This window comes from Pantherophis guttatus, chromosome 1 (assembly GCF_059756535.1).
Source record: "Pantherophis guttatus breed Tessera chromosome 1, ASM5975653v1, whole genome shotgun sequence".
In the NCBI taxonomy this organism is placed as follows: domain Eukaryota; kingdom Metazoa; phylum Chordata; class Lepidosauria; order Squamata; family Colubridae; genus Pantherophis; species Pantherophis guttatus.
In genome coordinates, this window is record NC_142063.1 from 3,212,780 (window position 1) to 3,226,190 (window position 13,411).

Genomic DNA, 13,411 nt, shown 5'->3' on the forward strand with positions numbered 1-13,411 from the left:
GGTAAAGGTTCCCCTGGCATATATGTGCTAGTCATTCCCGACTCTAGGGGGCGGGGCTCATCTCCGTTCCAAAGCCGAAGAGCCAGGGCTGTCCGAAGACGTCTCCGTGGTCATGTGGCTGGCATGACTAAATGCCAGAGGCACACGGAACACTGTTACCTTCCCATCAAAGGTGGTCCCTATTTTTCTACTTGCATTTTTTATGTGGTTTCAAACTGCTAGGTTGGCAGAAGCTGGGACAAGTAACGGGAGCTCACTCAGTTATGTGGCACTAGGGATTCAAACCCTGAACTGCCGACTTTTCGGTCAACAATTTCAGTGACTTAGCCACTGAGCCAACGTGTCCCTCACTCTTATCCATAAATTCATTAAATAAGCAAGAGAACATCACACAACCATATCTTTCTTACTACTCACAATATATTGTATTTAATCCTTCCTTCCTTCCTCCCTCCCTCCCTCCCTCCCTCCCTCCTTCCTTCCTTCCTTCCTTCCTTCCTTCCTTCCTTCCTCCCTCCCTCCCTCCCTCCCTCCCTTCCTTCCTTCCTTCCTTCCTTCCATCCATCCATCCACCTTCCTTCTATGTAATATTTGGAAAAAATATTAAGAAGAGAGCAAGAGCAGAAAAATATCCATCAATATCAATTTCACATGATATTATTTATTAATAAAGTATGTTTGTCAATTAACATAATAGAGAATAAAACTATACGGATCATTTCAATGCTAGTGGATGTGGAGTGAGGCATTTTAATGGGTTTTTATGTTGTGGTTTTTAATGTTGTAATCCAGCTGGAGTCACCTGTGTGTAGGTTGGGTGTCAATATAAATGTTTCATATTTATAATCAGAGATTATAATCAGAGATTCTTGTGCCTCATTATATTCTCTCTACAATTGAGATTGGGTTTAAATAGGATAATGAAGCATTTGGGGAAAAAGATGCAAGCCAAGAGACCAGCCCCAGAGGCCAAGATGGAGAAGATCTCCACAGCCACCATGGACTTCCCTTTGGTGCTCAGGTAGGTGGGGAGGAAGCTGATCCAAACACTGCAAAAGACCAGCATGCTGAAGGTAATGAACTTGGCTTCGTTAAAGCTGTCGGGCAATTTCCTAGCCAAAAAGGCCACCGTGAAACTGATGAGGGCCAGAACACCCAGGTAGGAGAGGACAGCATAAAACATGAAAGCTGAGCCTTCATTACATTCCAAGATGGCCTCTCCTACTAAAGAGTGGAAGTCAAAGTTGGGAAATGGAGGAGAGGTTGCCAGCCAGGTGACACAAAGAAGTGCTTGGACCAGGGGACAGGCTAAGACAATGGAGTTGGTCAGAGGTTTTCCTAAGAGTTTCCTTGTCTTGTTTCCTGGCTTGGTGGCCATGAAGGCCAGAACCACCATGACAGTTTTTGCCAAGACGGACGAAATACCCAGGGGAAAGAGAATGGCAAAGGCAGATTGTCGGAAGACACAGGTGAGCTTCCCAGGTCGACCAATGAAGAGGAAGGAGCAGAGGAAGCAGAGCAGGAGGGAGACCAGGAGGATGTAGGTGAGATCTCGGTTGTTGGCCTTGACAATTGGTGTGTTGTGATTTTTACGGAAAATCACCAGAACTGCCAATGTGATCCCAGAGAGAGAAAGAGCGAGAGATGCTAAAGAGTATCCCAGGGTGTCTTGATAGGCAAGGAAATGGATCTTCTTAGCAATGCAGTGGTCCTTGTCATTGTTGGGATATCGGTTTTCTGGGCAGGGGTCACAGCGAGCTGCATCTGAAATCAAAAGTCAGTGTCCATTTCATAGTGAATCAACAAAGGCAAATCATCCGTCCATACTGACAATGCTGGGAATAGGTTAGCCAGAAAAAACAGATCCGTTCTCTGGCTCAATATCTCTTCTTTAAACTTCAAATCTACTCATTCAAACTTTTTTTTTTTTTTTTTTGCAGGAAAGGTTTAGCAGACATAGGTAGATAGAGCTGCTTTGTCTCTGACAGGTCTATGAATTTCCTGGGAGACCAATTGATCTGATACAAGAGGCAGGTCCTTAATAAAAAATAAAGCTTGAATCTCACACCCCATTTGTTCACAAAAAATTAGTGTCTGGTTTTCCTGATGGGATGTAAAAGTAGGAATAGAAAGCCAAATAGGGAACCCATGAATTGTGCTCCAAAATCAACTGAAGCTGACCTGACCAAAGCCACCTTGACAGCTTCAATGTTGTCACGCTGGAGCTGAAGGATAGGGAGGCAGGATTTTAGATAGCTGGGATTTTGATAGCCAAAACAAAATACTTTCTCTTGGGAACCAAGGACATTCTCACACCTGGTCAGAGGAAGGTGAAATAATGTCCACAGGCAACAAGACAGCACCTTGATTGGACCATGTGACTGATTGTTTTGAGAAAGCGACAAACTTTTAGTTTTAATTAGGTGAAAACCATGGGAATCTTCAGTGTCGGTTTTCACCAGATCTGTGCCAATATGATATATCCAATAAAGCTATTCTTTGAGGAATCTACCTGCCTCAGAGTTTTGATTGATATTTGTGTATTACTTGGAACCCTGACACCAACCTGTATTAAATTGATATTAACTTTAGATTTATAAATTGAGAGGGTCTGCTGAAAAGAAATATGAATATATTGAAGCATATAAATCCTACCAAGCTGATGCCAAAATTAACACTTTTCCATTGAATGGTCTCCTTGATCCTGGAAGATTAATCAACATTTGAATGTGCTACCTGTCTGATTAGAAATGGTTCCTTCTGGACAAGGGTCACATTGGTAGCAGCAAACTGGCTCGCCCTCTGGAACGCTTCTCCTCTCTCCTGCCTGGCACCTCTTCATGCCACACCTGGCAAAGGGCACCTTCTAAAAAAGAGAAGAGAGATATTGCACGTGGCTCAACATTTGTACATTGCTCTTTCCATCTTTAGAATGTCTTCAAAAGAAATGGTTTACAAGTAACCAGGATAAACTCCAGAGGGAGTCAGGCCAATGCAATCCTGACCCACTAATGGATGCTGGAGATTGGAACTTGGACCTCAAAATGTAAAGGAAGGCTTGTGACATGGAGCTACAGCTTTTCTAAAAGAAAGAATTATAAGTCAAATCTCAAATGTGTTCAACTCAAAAGCATGTTTTTTCATCAAATCCCTGAATTTAATGGGTTTCCCAGTGAAAAGGGAGTTATGCATCTCCTGGAGTGAATGAATCCTTTGCTGAATTTACAACTTTTTCTTCCAGCTCACCTTTGTGACCCAGATGATTTCATCAGAGTTAATGGTGAAATCTTGTCCTTGGGAAGCTGTGGAATCTATTTGCCCAACTTTCATGGGGACAAAAGATTGATTGGGGAGGAAAAGCCAGTTGAGAAGATCATAACGAGTAGACACCAATCCCCTTTCTGAGAAGGAGACTTCCTCTCCAGCACTGTTGTTGAACTTGCTGTTCCTCAGATAGGGAAGAATCTGGGGGAAAAAAGAAACCTAGACTAATTGGCTGAACACCACACATAGGACATCCTGGTTTCCTTCATAAGGTGATGGCCATCAGCCTAGGAGATGGGTCTATATCTGAGAAGCTAAATGAGTTCCCTTGATGGCGATCTAAGTAACATCAAATATTCAACTTCAATGACAACACATTTTCTTTATCATTGGACATTAGGAGCATGGCTTCTTCAATTCCAGCCTTACAAGAGTGATAGCTACATACAAACATTTTTCTGCCATATTCCAAAGTACATTGTGTAGTTTTGCTCTGTGATACTTGGCAAGCTACATTTTTAGTTTTATTTGGGCCCATAGTTTTGTAAATGACAAATGCAACCTAGACTTTCTCTAGAAATAGAGAAATTGTAGCTTGCAAAGAAATAGATCTGACCAAGTGGGGGCCAAGTAGAAGGTTTGTCCTGCCCTGGTTTATCACTTCACTATCTAGAGAGGAATAATTTAGCCTTTGATGTTGAAAAATCTGATGAATTTCAGATCAGGAACCCATTAGGACCAAGTTAACTTCTTCCGCATATGCTGAAGTTGACAGAGACGTAACGCAACAAAGAAGGAGTACAAGAAATGGCATACTAAAAAAATGGAGTGGACTCAGAAATAATTCTAAACCATAATAATCAACCTTAATATGAACTGAGTGTCTTTTTACAGATGGGATTCAGGCTATCTACTGAGAGAAAACAAGGAGGTTCTACCATGCTGACTAGGACTTCAACTGACCTGTCAAAGCATCTTCCACAAATGCACTCAGATTAGGACCATGTTGGGTTCTTCTGCAAATGCTGAGCTTGACAGAAGCTTAACCCAACAAACAAAGCAGTAGAAGAAATGACACACTCTCAGGCAACCACTGATGTCCTTCCAGGAAGTTCTAGGAAGCTCTTTGATCTTATGAACAATCGGCTTCTTTTAATTCTCTTTTTCCGCCATCTATCCCTTTTCAACAAATACTTCTCACTTAATTCAAATGACAGTTTTCAATAATTGTTATCTTAATCTCTTTTTAAATACATTTTACATAAAAAATTAGATAAATTTTGTAATGGGGATAAAAAACCAAGACTGATTAAGAAAATGTGGTATCAGAACCAAAAACAAGGTGGTTTAGGAATTCCAAAATTATTAAACTATTATAGAGCATTTAATATAAAAACAGTAGTAAAAATTTTAAAAGGAGATGTTAAACTTTGGGGTAATTTGGAAATGAAGGAAATAAAGAAGTTCGGTTACAAATGGTTTTTGGAAAATTTTAAAGGTAAGGTTAAAATTTGCAATTATTGGTTAAATAGTTTGACTAAAAATTGGGATGGAGTAGCAAAAAAATTAATACCAGACACATTGTATTTAGGTAAACTGAAAGAGAATTGCCCAATGAAATTAAATAGTAACAGAGAGAGGATTATAATAGAAGAGAAAGTGGAAACAATTAGTGAATGGTTGAAATTTATAGAAAATGAAACGAGGAAAGAGGAAATTTATGGAAAATTAAACATTAATTGGTTTGAAAGAATTCAAATAAATAAATGGAATAGGAAATACAAAGAAAGGAACGATGAGAGCAGAAAGGAAACGGAATTTGAAAATTTGACATCTCGAATAATAAAAGATGAAATTGGGCCAAAGGGATTAGTTAGTAAAATTTATAAAATTATTAACTCTGATAATAATTCACAAAGGGTAATGAAAGAGAATTGGGTAAAAGAACTGGGTATTGAAATTTCTGATCAAAATTGGAATATGAATTGGGTTAGCAGAATAATGAGGACATTATCAATAAGGATTAAAGAACATAATTATAAAGTTATTTGGAAGTGGTATCTGACCCCAATAAGACTTTTTCAAATGGATAATAAAGTGGATAAAATGTGTTGGAGATGTAAAGTGGAACTCGGGACATATGCTCATATGTGGTGTAAATGTAATGGGGTTGAACTTTTTTGGTCTAGGATAGAAAATGAAATATTTGAAATAATTAAGAAGAGGGTCAAATTGAAATTGGAAACCATATTATTATTAATATTGAATGAAACAACATTAACAACTGGAGAAAGAGAATTGGTGAGGATTTTGGTTATAATGGGGAGAATTATAATTGCTAGATATTGGAAATTAAATGTTGACTTAAAATTAGAAGAATGGTACAATGAAACATGGAAATTTGCATTAAATGATAAATTGACTTGTGATATTAAAATTAGAAGTGGTATATATAAAGAAAATGTTTTTTGGAACACTTGGCAACTATTTGTGGACTTTGCACTTGGGAGATTGGATGAATCGGCACCAGTACCTTATCAAAGAGATTTCTGGAAGAATTGAAGACTTCAAGTTCCTAAAACTTCCTTTCCGTTTGTATAGCACGTTGGGGAAATTTTTTTTTCTTTCCTTACTATTGATTTTTTGTATTGATTTTTTTTTCTTTTTTGTTATTCCTTAACAATAAAAATATAATAAAAATTTTTTAAAAAATACATTTTACACGCAGATCAAGAAATGCATAGAAGTAGTTTTCTACCTAGACAACTACCTATAATTTATCTGCTCTGTGGATCAAATAAAAAGTCACTCGGATTACCTGCCATGATTGAATATTTGAGATCCTCTTTTCAAGCCTCATCATGGTTGGTTGTCCTCCAGAACTATGCATTGCATGTAATGCGTGTGCCACAGCATAAATCGCATTGTAGATGTTGTAACTTTCACCTTCCATGCTTGTTTCAAAAATGTAAGAAGGTAAACTTTGTAAATTCTCCCTTCCTGTACATTGTTTCTCCCCCTTTGGAAAGATCCTGCCTGGAGTGTCCATCATGCAGAGAAACAACCTTTCCCAACATAGCAGGAAAAAGACGTCTCCTTGTGGCTTCAAGGGGTCTAAAGACAGGAGGAAACGACTGAATTCTGAGACATCCCCAGTGTGGGGCCTAAAATGCAAAGCCCCATGGAAGGGCTTTACTACTATTGATACGCCTTGATTCCCTACTACACTAAGTTTCCAATGGGAAGTTAAGATCCAAACTTTCCGAAATGATATCTTTCTAAAATGTTCATAGATACTCATTATCACCTGCACATTTTTAATACTATTGGGGTCTCCAAATAGAACAATCACTTCCGCTTTAGACCACGTCTCTGAAATGTGCAGTATTTTCAAGATTGGAATGGTAAGAAAATTCACTTTCAACTTTTCAGTGAAGACCAGGCAGATCTCCTTCTCCTGGAGCATTGGCGTCAGTGTTGAGATGAAACGTTCTCCTCTGTCATCTTCAGGGGCTACCAGCCCAACCCAGTTCCATTGGAAATAAAGGAGCAGCTGGACCAAACCCACATACTGAGCAAATTCACTGGGATTAATCCAGAAGAAGGAAGGATAAACTCTTCTCTGTCCCTGAGTGAACTCATAGCCAACACCTAGCTGGAGAAAGTGAGTTTCTTGATAGAGTAAATTTTAAGGGTCACCATTATGTGGATTGTTGCCCAACCTGGATCACTTTGAGCTTACATATTAGGAAGAAGAGGTTATGTATTTTGCCTGATGATGATGTGTCAAAAGCCAAGGGAATGTCAAATTAATACAGAGAATATACTAACTATACTACTTTTATGAAGAATAGATTAGGAAGGAATTCCTCTTGGCAAATTCCACATTTCAATATAGCTCATTATCTATCACTTTTGACTTCTATACAAACACACAAAATATAAATATCGGTCCCTCCAAACCCCTTTTCCACCTTTAGCTGCACTGTGTGTTATTTGTGTACCCCATACTCTATCCGATGAGGCCCTTTTACCTGTGGGACCTTGAAGATGCTGAAGATGGAGGCCATCTGCCTTGAGGATCTGGGGTTGAGATCTCCAATGACAGAGAGCAGAGGATGCTGCCTGTCACATTTGTAACCTGGAATCATTTGGCCTCTTGTGGAGAGAAGGGAGAGGCTGTTTGAGGAAATCTCCATCTGAGTCTGAGAATTGCTATAGATGTGGAAACCAAGGGTGATGTTGGGGAGGAGAACCAGATCCTTGTTGACCTCTGTGACTGCAAATACCAACGCTATGAACTGCTGGTAGTTCTTGGGTATGACTCTATAGTGAGAAAATCATCAGGGAAATTTTAAGGAAAGCTTGTGTGTGCTGGTGTCATGTTTAAAAACGTCCTTTGTAGGAGGAATTCCCAAATTCCTTTGGGTTGTGTTGGCTTTCTTGGCAGCTGCAGCATACGGCTGGCTCATAATTAAGTGATTGTCCACTAGAACCCCAAGATCCCTCTCACAGTTACTTCTGTTGAGCAATGTACCACATATACGGTACCTGTGCATTTTGTTTTTCTTCCCTAAATGTAGAATTTTGCTTTTTTCACTGTTGAATTTTGTTAGATAGCCCCCGATGTTCACGTCTGCCCAGATCCTCCTGTATCTTGAGCCTATCTTCTGGAGTGTTTGCTATTCTTGCCAGCTTGGTGTCATCTGCAAATTTGATGAGTTCCCCATCTATCCCCTCGTCCAAGTCACTGATGAAGATATTGAAGAGAACTGGAAAGATTGAGAATTCTAGCCTATTTTATGAGTTCTTTATTGAGAAAAGCACAAACATCTGAACTATGCCAGGGCATTGCAAACATCACTAGAACAAGTATTTCTGAAAAGAGACCTTGAACAAACCAAATAATTAGGTGAAACTTACAAAATCTCCTCCCGAAATGAAGATGGGTCTTTTTTAAAGGATTTAAAGTTGAATTTATATACAGTTCCGATGGGAAAATTCCCACCAATAATGAAATCACTAGGCCTGTAAAAGTCTCTCGTAGTGTGTAAAGTGTTTGTCAACACACACCCAGTTTGCATCTTCTTAGCAGAAGTTGGAGGCAGGAGCCAGAAGAGCAGCAGGAGGAGGAGGAGAGGCAGCCCAGTCATTCTTCTCACCTTTCCTCCTAGATCAGAAATCAAAAGGGTGTTTTGTGTGTTCAGAGGTTGAATTGCAGGGAGCCCTTGAAATCTCAGCAGAGCTTTAGCACAAGAGAGATAGTCTGTTCCACCTGAATGGCCCCCAAAGCAAATTTATATCAACTGTGCTTCCTCTTACCTGTGTATGGACTGTGACCAAAGAGGAAACTAAGGCTAGCTGAGTCTCACCAAACCCTGAAGCTGCCTCTTCACAACACAAGACAAGGTGACATGTTCTGCTCCCAACGGGAGACCCCCGAATATATAATTTAAAGCAGGTTTTATGTCGGAAGATCTTCATGGGTAGAAATCCATAGGGGATACATTAGAAATTACCATTCTTCTGATAATTGCAAGGAAAAACAATTTTCCTATGTATTGAGCAATACACCAGACAAAGAAAAATGATTTTGGGACTCTTGTTGTTAATCCACAGATCAGATGCAGTTGAGAGTCAAGGTGAAGTTGGGTATTTGAATTATGTGAAACTGAGCATCGAGTTTGGCCTCTTCCATAGTTTGCTTGGATAGTATAAGTCTTCATGGGGCATGGTGGCACCTGTGACAATCAGTTGTGCCCTAGTAAGTCTGGGCAATCATACCAACATTTGAATGGAATAAGTGGTTTACAAATACCAACATGGCAGGGGATGAAATTAGACACTAACTTCTCCCATAGAACTTAAAAAAGAGAAACTTCCTCACAGGGAGGACAATTAACCGATGGAAAAGCTTGCCTTCAGATGTTGTGGTTGCTTCATCACTGGAGGTTTCTAAGAAAAGACTGAACAGTCACATGTCTGAAATGTTGTAGGATCTCATGCATGAGCTGGACTAGAAGACCTTCCAGCTCTGTTCTGATTTTGATCATCAGCATCTTCCCCTCTGTTGAATCATTTCTATGGTTTTTATACCTATTTGCACACCTTACCATTGTTCCTTTCATTTCCCCATCTTTACAGTCCCCTCTACCATGATACCCAAATCTCCCCCTACTATTATAAAGACTGAATTGGTCAAGGCGGAACAGAGATTGTGCAGCTGTTTAAAGTTGTTCATTCCATTTCTTGCTTCTCGTTCATTCCATTGTTAAATTTTTCATTCCATTTTCCCATGAATTACAACTATCTTGGTGTTCGAAATACTACTTTTCAAATTCTTACCCATAGTGAGGATGTATGTCAAATCTATGAACATTTATTGCAAATCATTTGAGTTCTTAGATAACATACTGTCCACTGTATATAGGAGTAAACAGACCAATAGCTAAGCATGTCCTCTACTCTTATCCATAAACGTAAAGGTAAAGGTTCCCCTTGCACATATGTGCTAGTTGTTCCCGACTCTAGGGGGTGGTGCTCATCTCTGTTTTAAAGGCGAAGAGCCAGCGCTATCCGAAGACGTTTCCATGGTCATGTGGCCGGCATGACTAAATGCCAAAGGTGCACGGAAGCTGTTACCTTCCCATCAAAGGTGGTCCCTATTTTTCCTCTTGCATTTTTTATGTGCTTTCGAACTGCTAGGTTGGCAGAAGCTGGGACAAGGAACAGGAGCTCACTGCTAGGGATTTGAACCACTGAACTGCCGACCTTTCGATCAACAATCTCAGCGTGTTAGCCACTGAGCAACCGCATCTCTCACTCTTATCCATAAGTTCATTAAGTAAGCAGAGAACATCACACAAAAATATCTTTCTTACTACTCACAATATATTGCATTTAACTTCACCCTTCCTTCCTTCCTTCCTTCCTTCCTTCCTTCCTTCCTTCCTTCCTTCCTTCCATCCATCCATCCATCCATCCATCCACCTTCCTTCTATGTAATATTTGGAAAAAATATTAAGAAGAGAGCAAGAGCAGAAAAATACCCTTCAATATCAATTTCACATGATATTATTTATTAATAACGTATGTTTCTCAATTAACATAATAGAGAATAAAACAATATGGTTCATTTCAATGCTAGAATTAAAAAAAACCTCTAATAGTCAATTGAAAGAAATTTTCAGTAGGAAATTCAACAAAGCTTCAGGAATCAGTGGAAAGGAACAAGCTTAAAAACACTGAGAGTGTAACAAACCCAACATATTATTTAATATGCTTTTTATTGAAATTAATAAAATGGGAAACTATCATTTTGGAAATTAATATCCAAATACACCATATCAATGTTTATTATCAAGTTGATCTTTGGGACAACTAGCATTACTGAAAAAAGTAGGTGAATGTTGCAGATTAACAGACAATCTGAGATTACTCACATCACTTGATTTCCAATTGTTTAAGGGACAAGCCCGCCTCTGATTTCCACTTTTAAAAGAAATGAGATCAAATTGAAAAATGTCCAAAATCAAAATGAAACCTCCCAATCCCTGCATAAACGGATGTGGAATGAGGCATTTAATGGGTTTTTATGTAGTGGTTTTTAATGTTGTAGTCCAGCTGGAGTCACCTGTGTGTAGGTTGGGTATCATTTTAAATATTTCAAATTTATAATCAGAGATTATAATCAGAGATTCTTGTGCCTCATTATATTCTCTCTACAATTGAGATTGGGTTTAAATAGGATAACGTAGCATTTGGGGAAAAAGATGCAAGCCAAGAGACCAGACCCAGAGGCCAAAATGGAGAAGATCTCCACAGCCACCATGGACTTCCCTTTGGTGCTCAGGTAGCTGGGGAGGAAGCTGATCCAAACACTGCAAAAGACCAGCATGCTGAAAGAAATGAACTTGGCTTCATTGAAGCTGTCAGGCAATTTCCTAGCCAAAAAGGCCACTGTGAAACTGATGAGGGCCAGAAAACCCATGTAGGAGAGGACAGTGTAAAACATGAAAGCTGAGCCTTCATTACATTCCAAGATGGCCTCTCCTACTAAAGAGTGGAAGTCAAAGTTGGGAAATGGAGGAGAGGTTCCCAGCCAGGTGGCACAAAGAAGTGCTTGGATCAGGGGACAGGCTAAGACAATGAAGTTCGTCAGAGGTTTTCCTAAGAGTTTCCTTGTCTTGTTCCCTGGCTTGGTGGCCATGAAGGCCAGAACCACCATGACAGTTTTTGCCAAGATGGAGGAAACTGCAAGAGAAAAGAGAATGGCAAAGGCAGATTGTCGGAAGAGACAGGTGAGCTTCCCAGGTCGACCAATGAAAAGGAAGGAGCAGAGGAAGCAGAGCAGGAGGGAGACCAGGAGGACGTAGGTGAGATCTCTGTTGTTGGCCTTGACAATTGGTGTGTTGTGATTTTTACGGAAAATCACCAGAACTGCAGATGTGGTCACAGAGAGGAAAAGAGTGAGAGATGCTAAAGAGTATCCCAGGCTGTCTTGATAGGAAAGGAAGTGGATCTTCTTGGCAATGCAGTGGTCCTTGTCTTTGTTGGGATATTGGTTTTCTGGGCAGGGGTCACAGTGAGCTGCATCTGAAATCAAAACTCAGTGTCAATTTCATAGTGAATCAACAAAGGCAAATCATCCATCCATACTGACAATGCTGGGAATAGGTTAGCCAGAAAAAACAGATCTGTTCTCTGGCTCAACATCTCTTCTTTAAACTTCAAATCTACTCATTCAAACTTTTTTTTTTCAGGAAAGGTGTAACAGACATAGGTAGATAGATCTGCTCTGTCTCTGACAGGTCTATGAATTTCCTGGGAGATCGAGTGTTCTGATAGAAGAAGCAGGTCCTTGATAAAAAATAAAGCTTGAATCTAACACCCCATTTGTTCACAAAAAGATTGGTGTCTGGTTTTCCTGATGGGATGTAAAAGTAGGAGTAGAAAGCCTAGTAGGGAACCCATGAATTGTGCTCCAAAATCAACTGAAGCTGACCTGACCAAAGCCACCTTGAGAGCTTCAATGCTGTCACGCTGGAGCTGAAGGATAGGGAGGGGGGATTTTAGATAGCTGGGATTTTGATAGCCAAAACAAAATATTTTCTCTTGGGAACCAAGGACATTCTCACACCTGGTCAGAGGAAGATGCAGTGATGTCGACAGGCAACCAGACAGCACCTTGATTGGACCATGTGACTGATTGTTTTGAGAAAGTGACAAACTTTTAATTAGGTGAAAACGGCGGGATCCTTCAGAGTCAGTTTTCACCAGATCTGTGCCAATATGATATATCCGATAAAGCTATTCTTTGAGGAATCTACCTGCCTCAGAGTTTTGATTGATATTTTTGTATTACTTGGAACCCTGAAACCAACCTGTATTAAATTTGAATTAAGTTTAGATTCATGAATTGAGAGGGTCTACTGCAAAGAAATATGAATATATTGAAGCATATAAATCCTACCAAGCTGATGCCAAAATTAACACTTTTCCATTTAATGGTTTCCTTGATCCTGGAAGATTAATCAGCATTTGAATGTGCTACCTGTCTGATTAGAAATGGTTCCTTCTGGACAAGGGTCACATTGGTAGCAGCAAACTGGCTCGCCCTCTGGAACACTTCTCCTCTCTCCTGCCAGGCACCTCTTCATGCCACACCTGGCAAAGGGCACCTTCTAAAAAAGAGAAGAGATATATTGCACGTGGCTCAGCATTTGTACATTGCTCTTTCCATCTTTACAACGTCTTCAAAAGAAATGGTTTACCAGTAACCAGGATAAACTCCAGAGGGAGTCAGGCCAATGCAATCCTGACCCACCAATGGATGCTGGAGATTGGAACTGGGACCTCAAAATGTAAAGGAAGGCTTGTGACATGGAGCTACAGCTTTTCTAAAAGAAAGAATTATAAGTCAAATCTCAAATGTGTTCAACTCAAAAGCATGTTTTTTCATCAAATCCCTGAATTTAACGGGTTTCCCAGTGGAAAGGGTGTTATGCATCTCCTGGAGTGAATGAATCCTTTGCTGAATTTACAACTTTTCCTTCCAGCTCACCTTTGTGACCCAGATGATTTCATTGGAGTTAATGGTGAAATCTTGTCCTTGGGAAGCCGTGGAATCTATTTGCCCAACTTTCAT

At 39.8% G+C, this 13,411-nt stretch overlaps 2 protein-coding genes across 2 annotated transcripts; both read right to left on the minus strand.

Moving 5' to 3' along the window:
- Positions 1-670: 670 nt before the first annotated feature.
- On the minus strand, positions 671-3,330 carry LOC148116249 (vomeronasal type-2 receptor 26-like). Its single transcript, XM_087883537.1, has 3 exons — positions 3,247-3,330; positions 2,737-2,866; positions 671-1,764 (listed from the first exon to the last, which is right to left on the minus strand). The coding sequence occupies exons 1-3, from the start codon at positions 3,328-3,330 to the stop codon at positions 860-862; spliced, it is 1,119 nt and encodes a 372-aa protein (XP_087739663.1). The 3' UTR covers positions 671-859.
- A 7,203-nt stretch (positions 3,331-10,533) lies between these two features.
- Positions 10,534-13,411, minus strand: LOC148116250 (vomeronasal type-2 receptor 26-like). The gene is made up of 3 exons (XM_087883538.1): positions 13,328-13,411; positions 12,818-12,947; positions 10,534-11,859 (listed from the first exon to the last, which is right to left on the minus strand). Exons 1-3 carry the CDS (start codon positions 13,409-13,411, stop codon positions 10,955-10,957), a joined length of 1,119 nt encoding a protein of 372 aa, XP_087739664.1. The 3' UTR covers positions 10,534-10,954.

Coding starts and splice junctions, on each gene's coding strand:
- LOC148116249 (XM_087883537.1), bottom strand. CDS start 3,330: ATGAAAGTTGGGCAAATAGATTCCACAGCTTCCCAAGGACAAGATTTC. Junction 2,867..3,246: donor AAATCATCTGGGTCACAAAG/GTGAGCTGGAAG, acceptor TCTCTTTTTTAG/AAGGTGCCCTTTGCCAGGTG. Junction 1,765..2,736: donor AACCATTTCTAATCAGACAG/GTAGCACATTCA, acceptor TTTTGATTTCAG/ATGCAGCTCGCTGTGACCCC.
- LOC148116250 (XM_087883538.1), bottom strand. CDS start 13,411: ATGAAAGTTGGGCAAATAGATTCCACGGCTTCCCAAGGACAAGATTTC. Junction 12,948..13,327: donor AAATCATCTGGGTCACAAAG/GTGAGCTGGAAG, acceptor TCTCTTTTTTAG/AAGGTGCCCTTTGCCAGGTG. Junction 11,860..12,817: donor AACCATTTCTAATCAGACAG/GTAGCACATTCA, acceptor TTTTGATTTCAG/ATGCAGCTCACTGTGACCCC.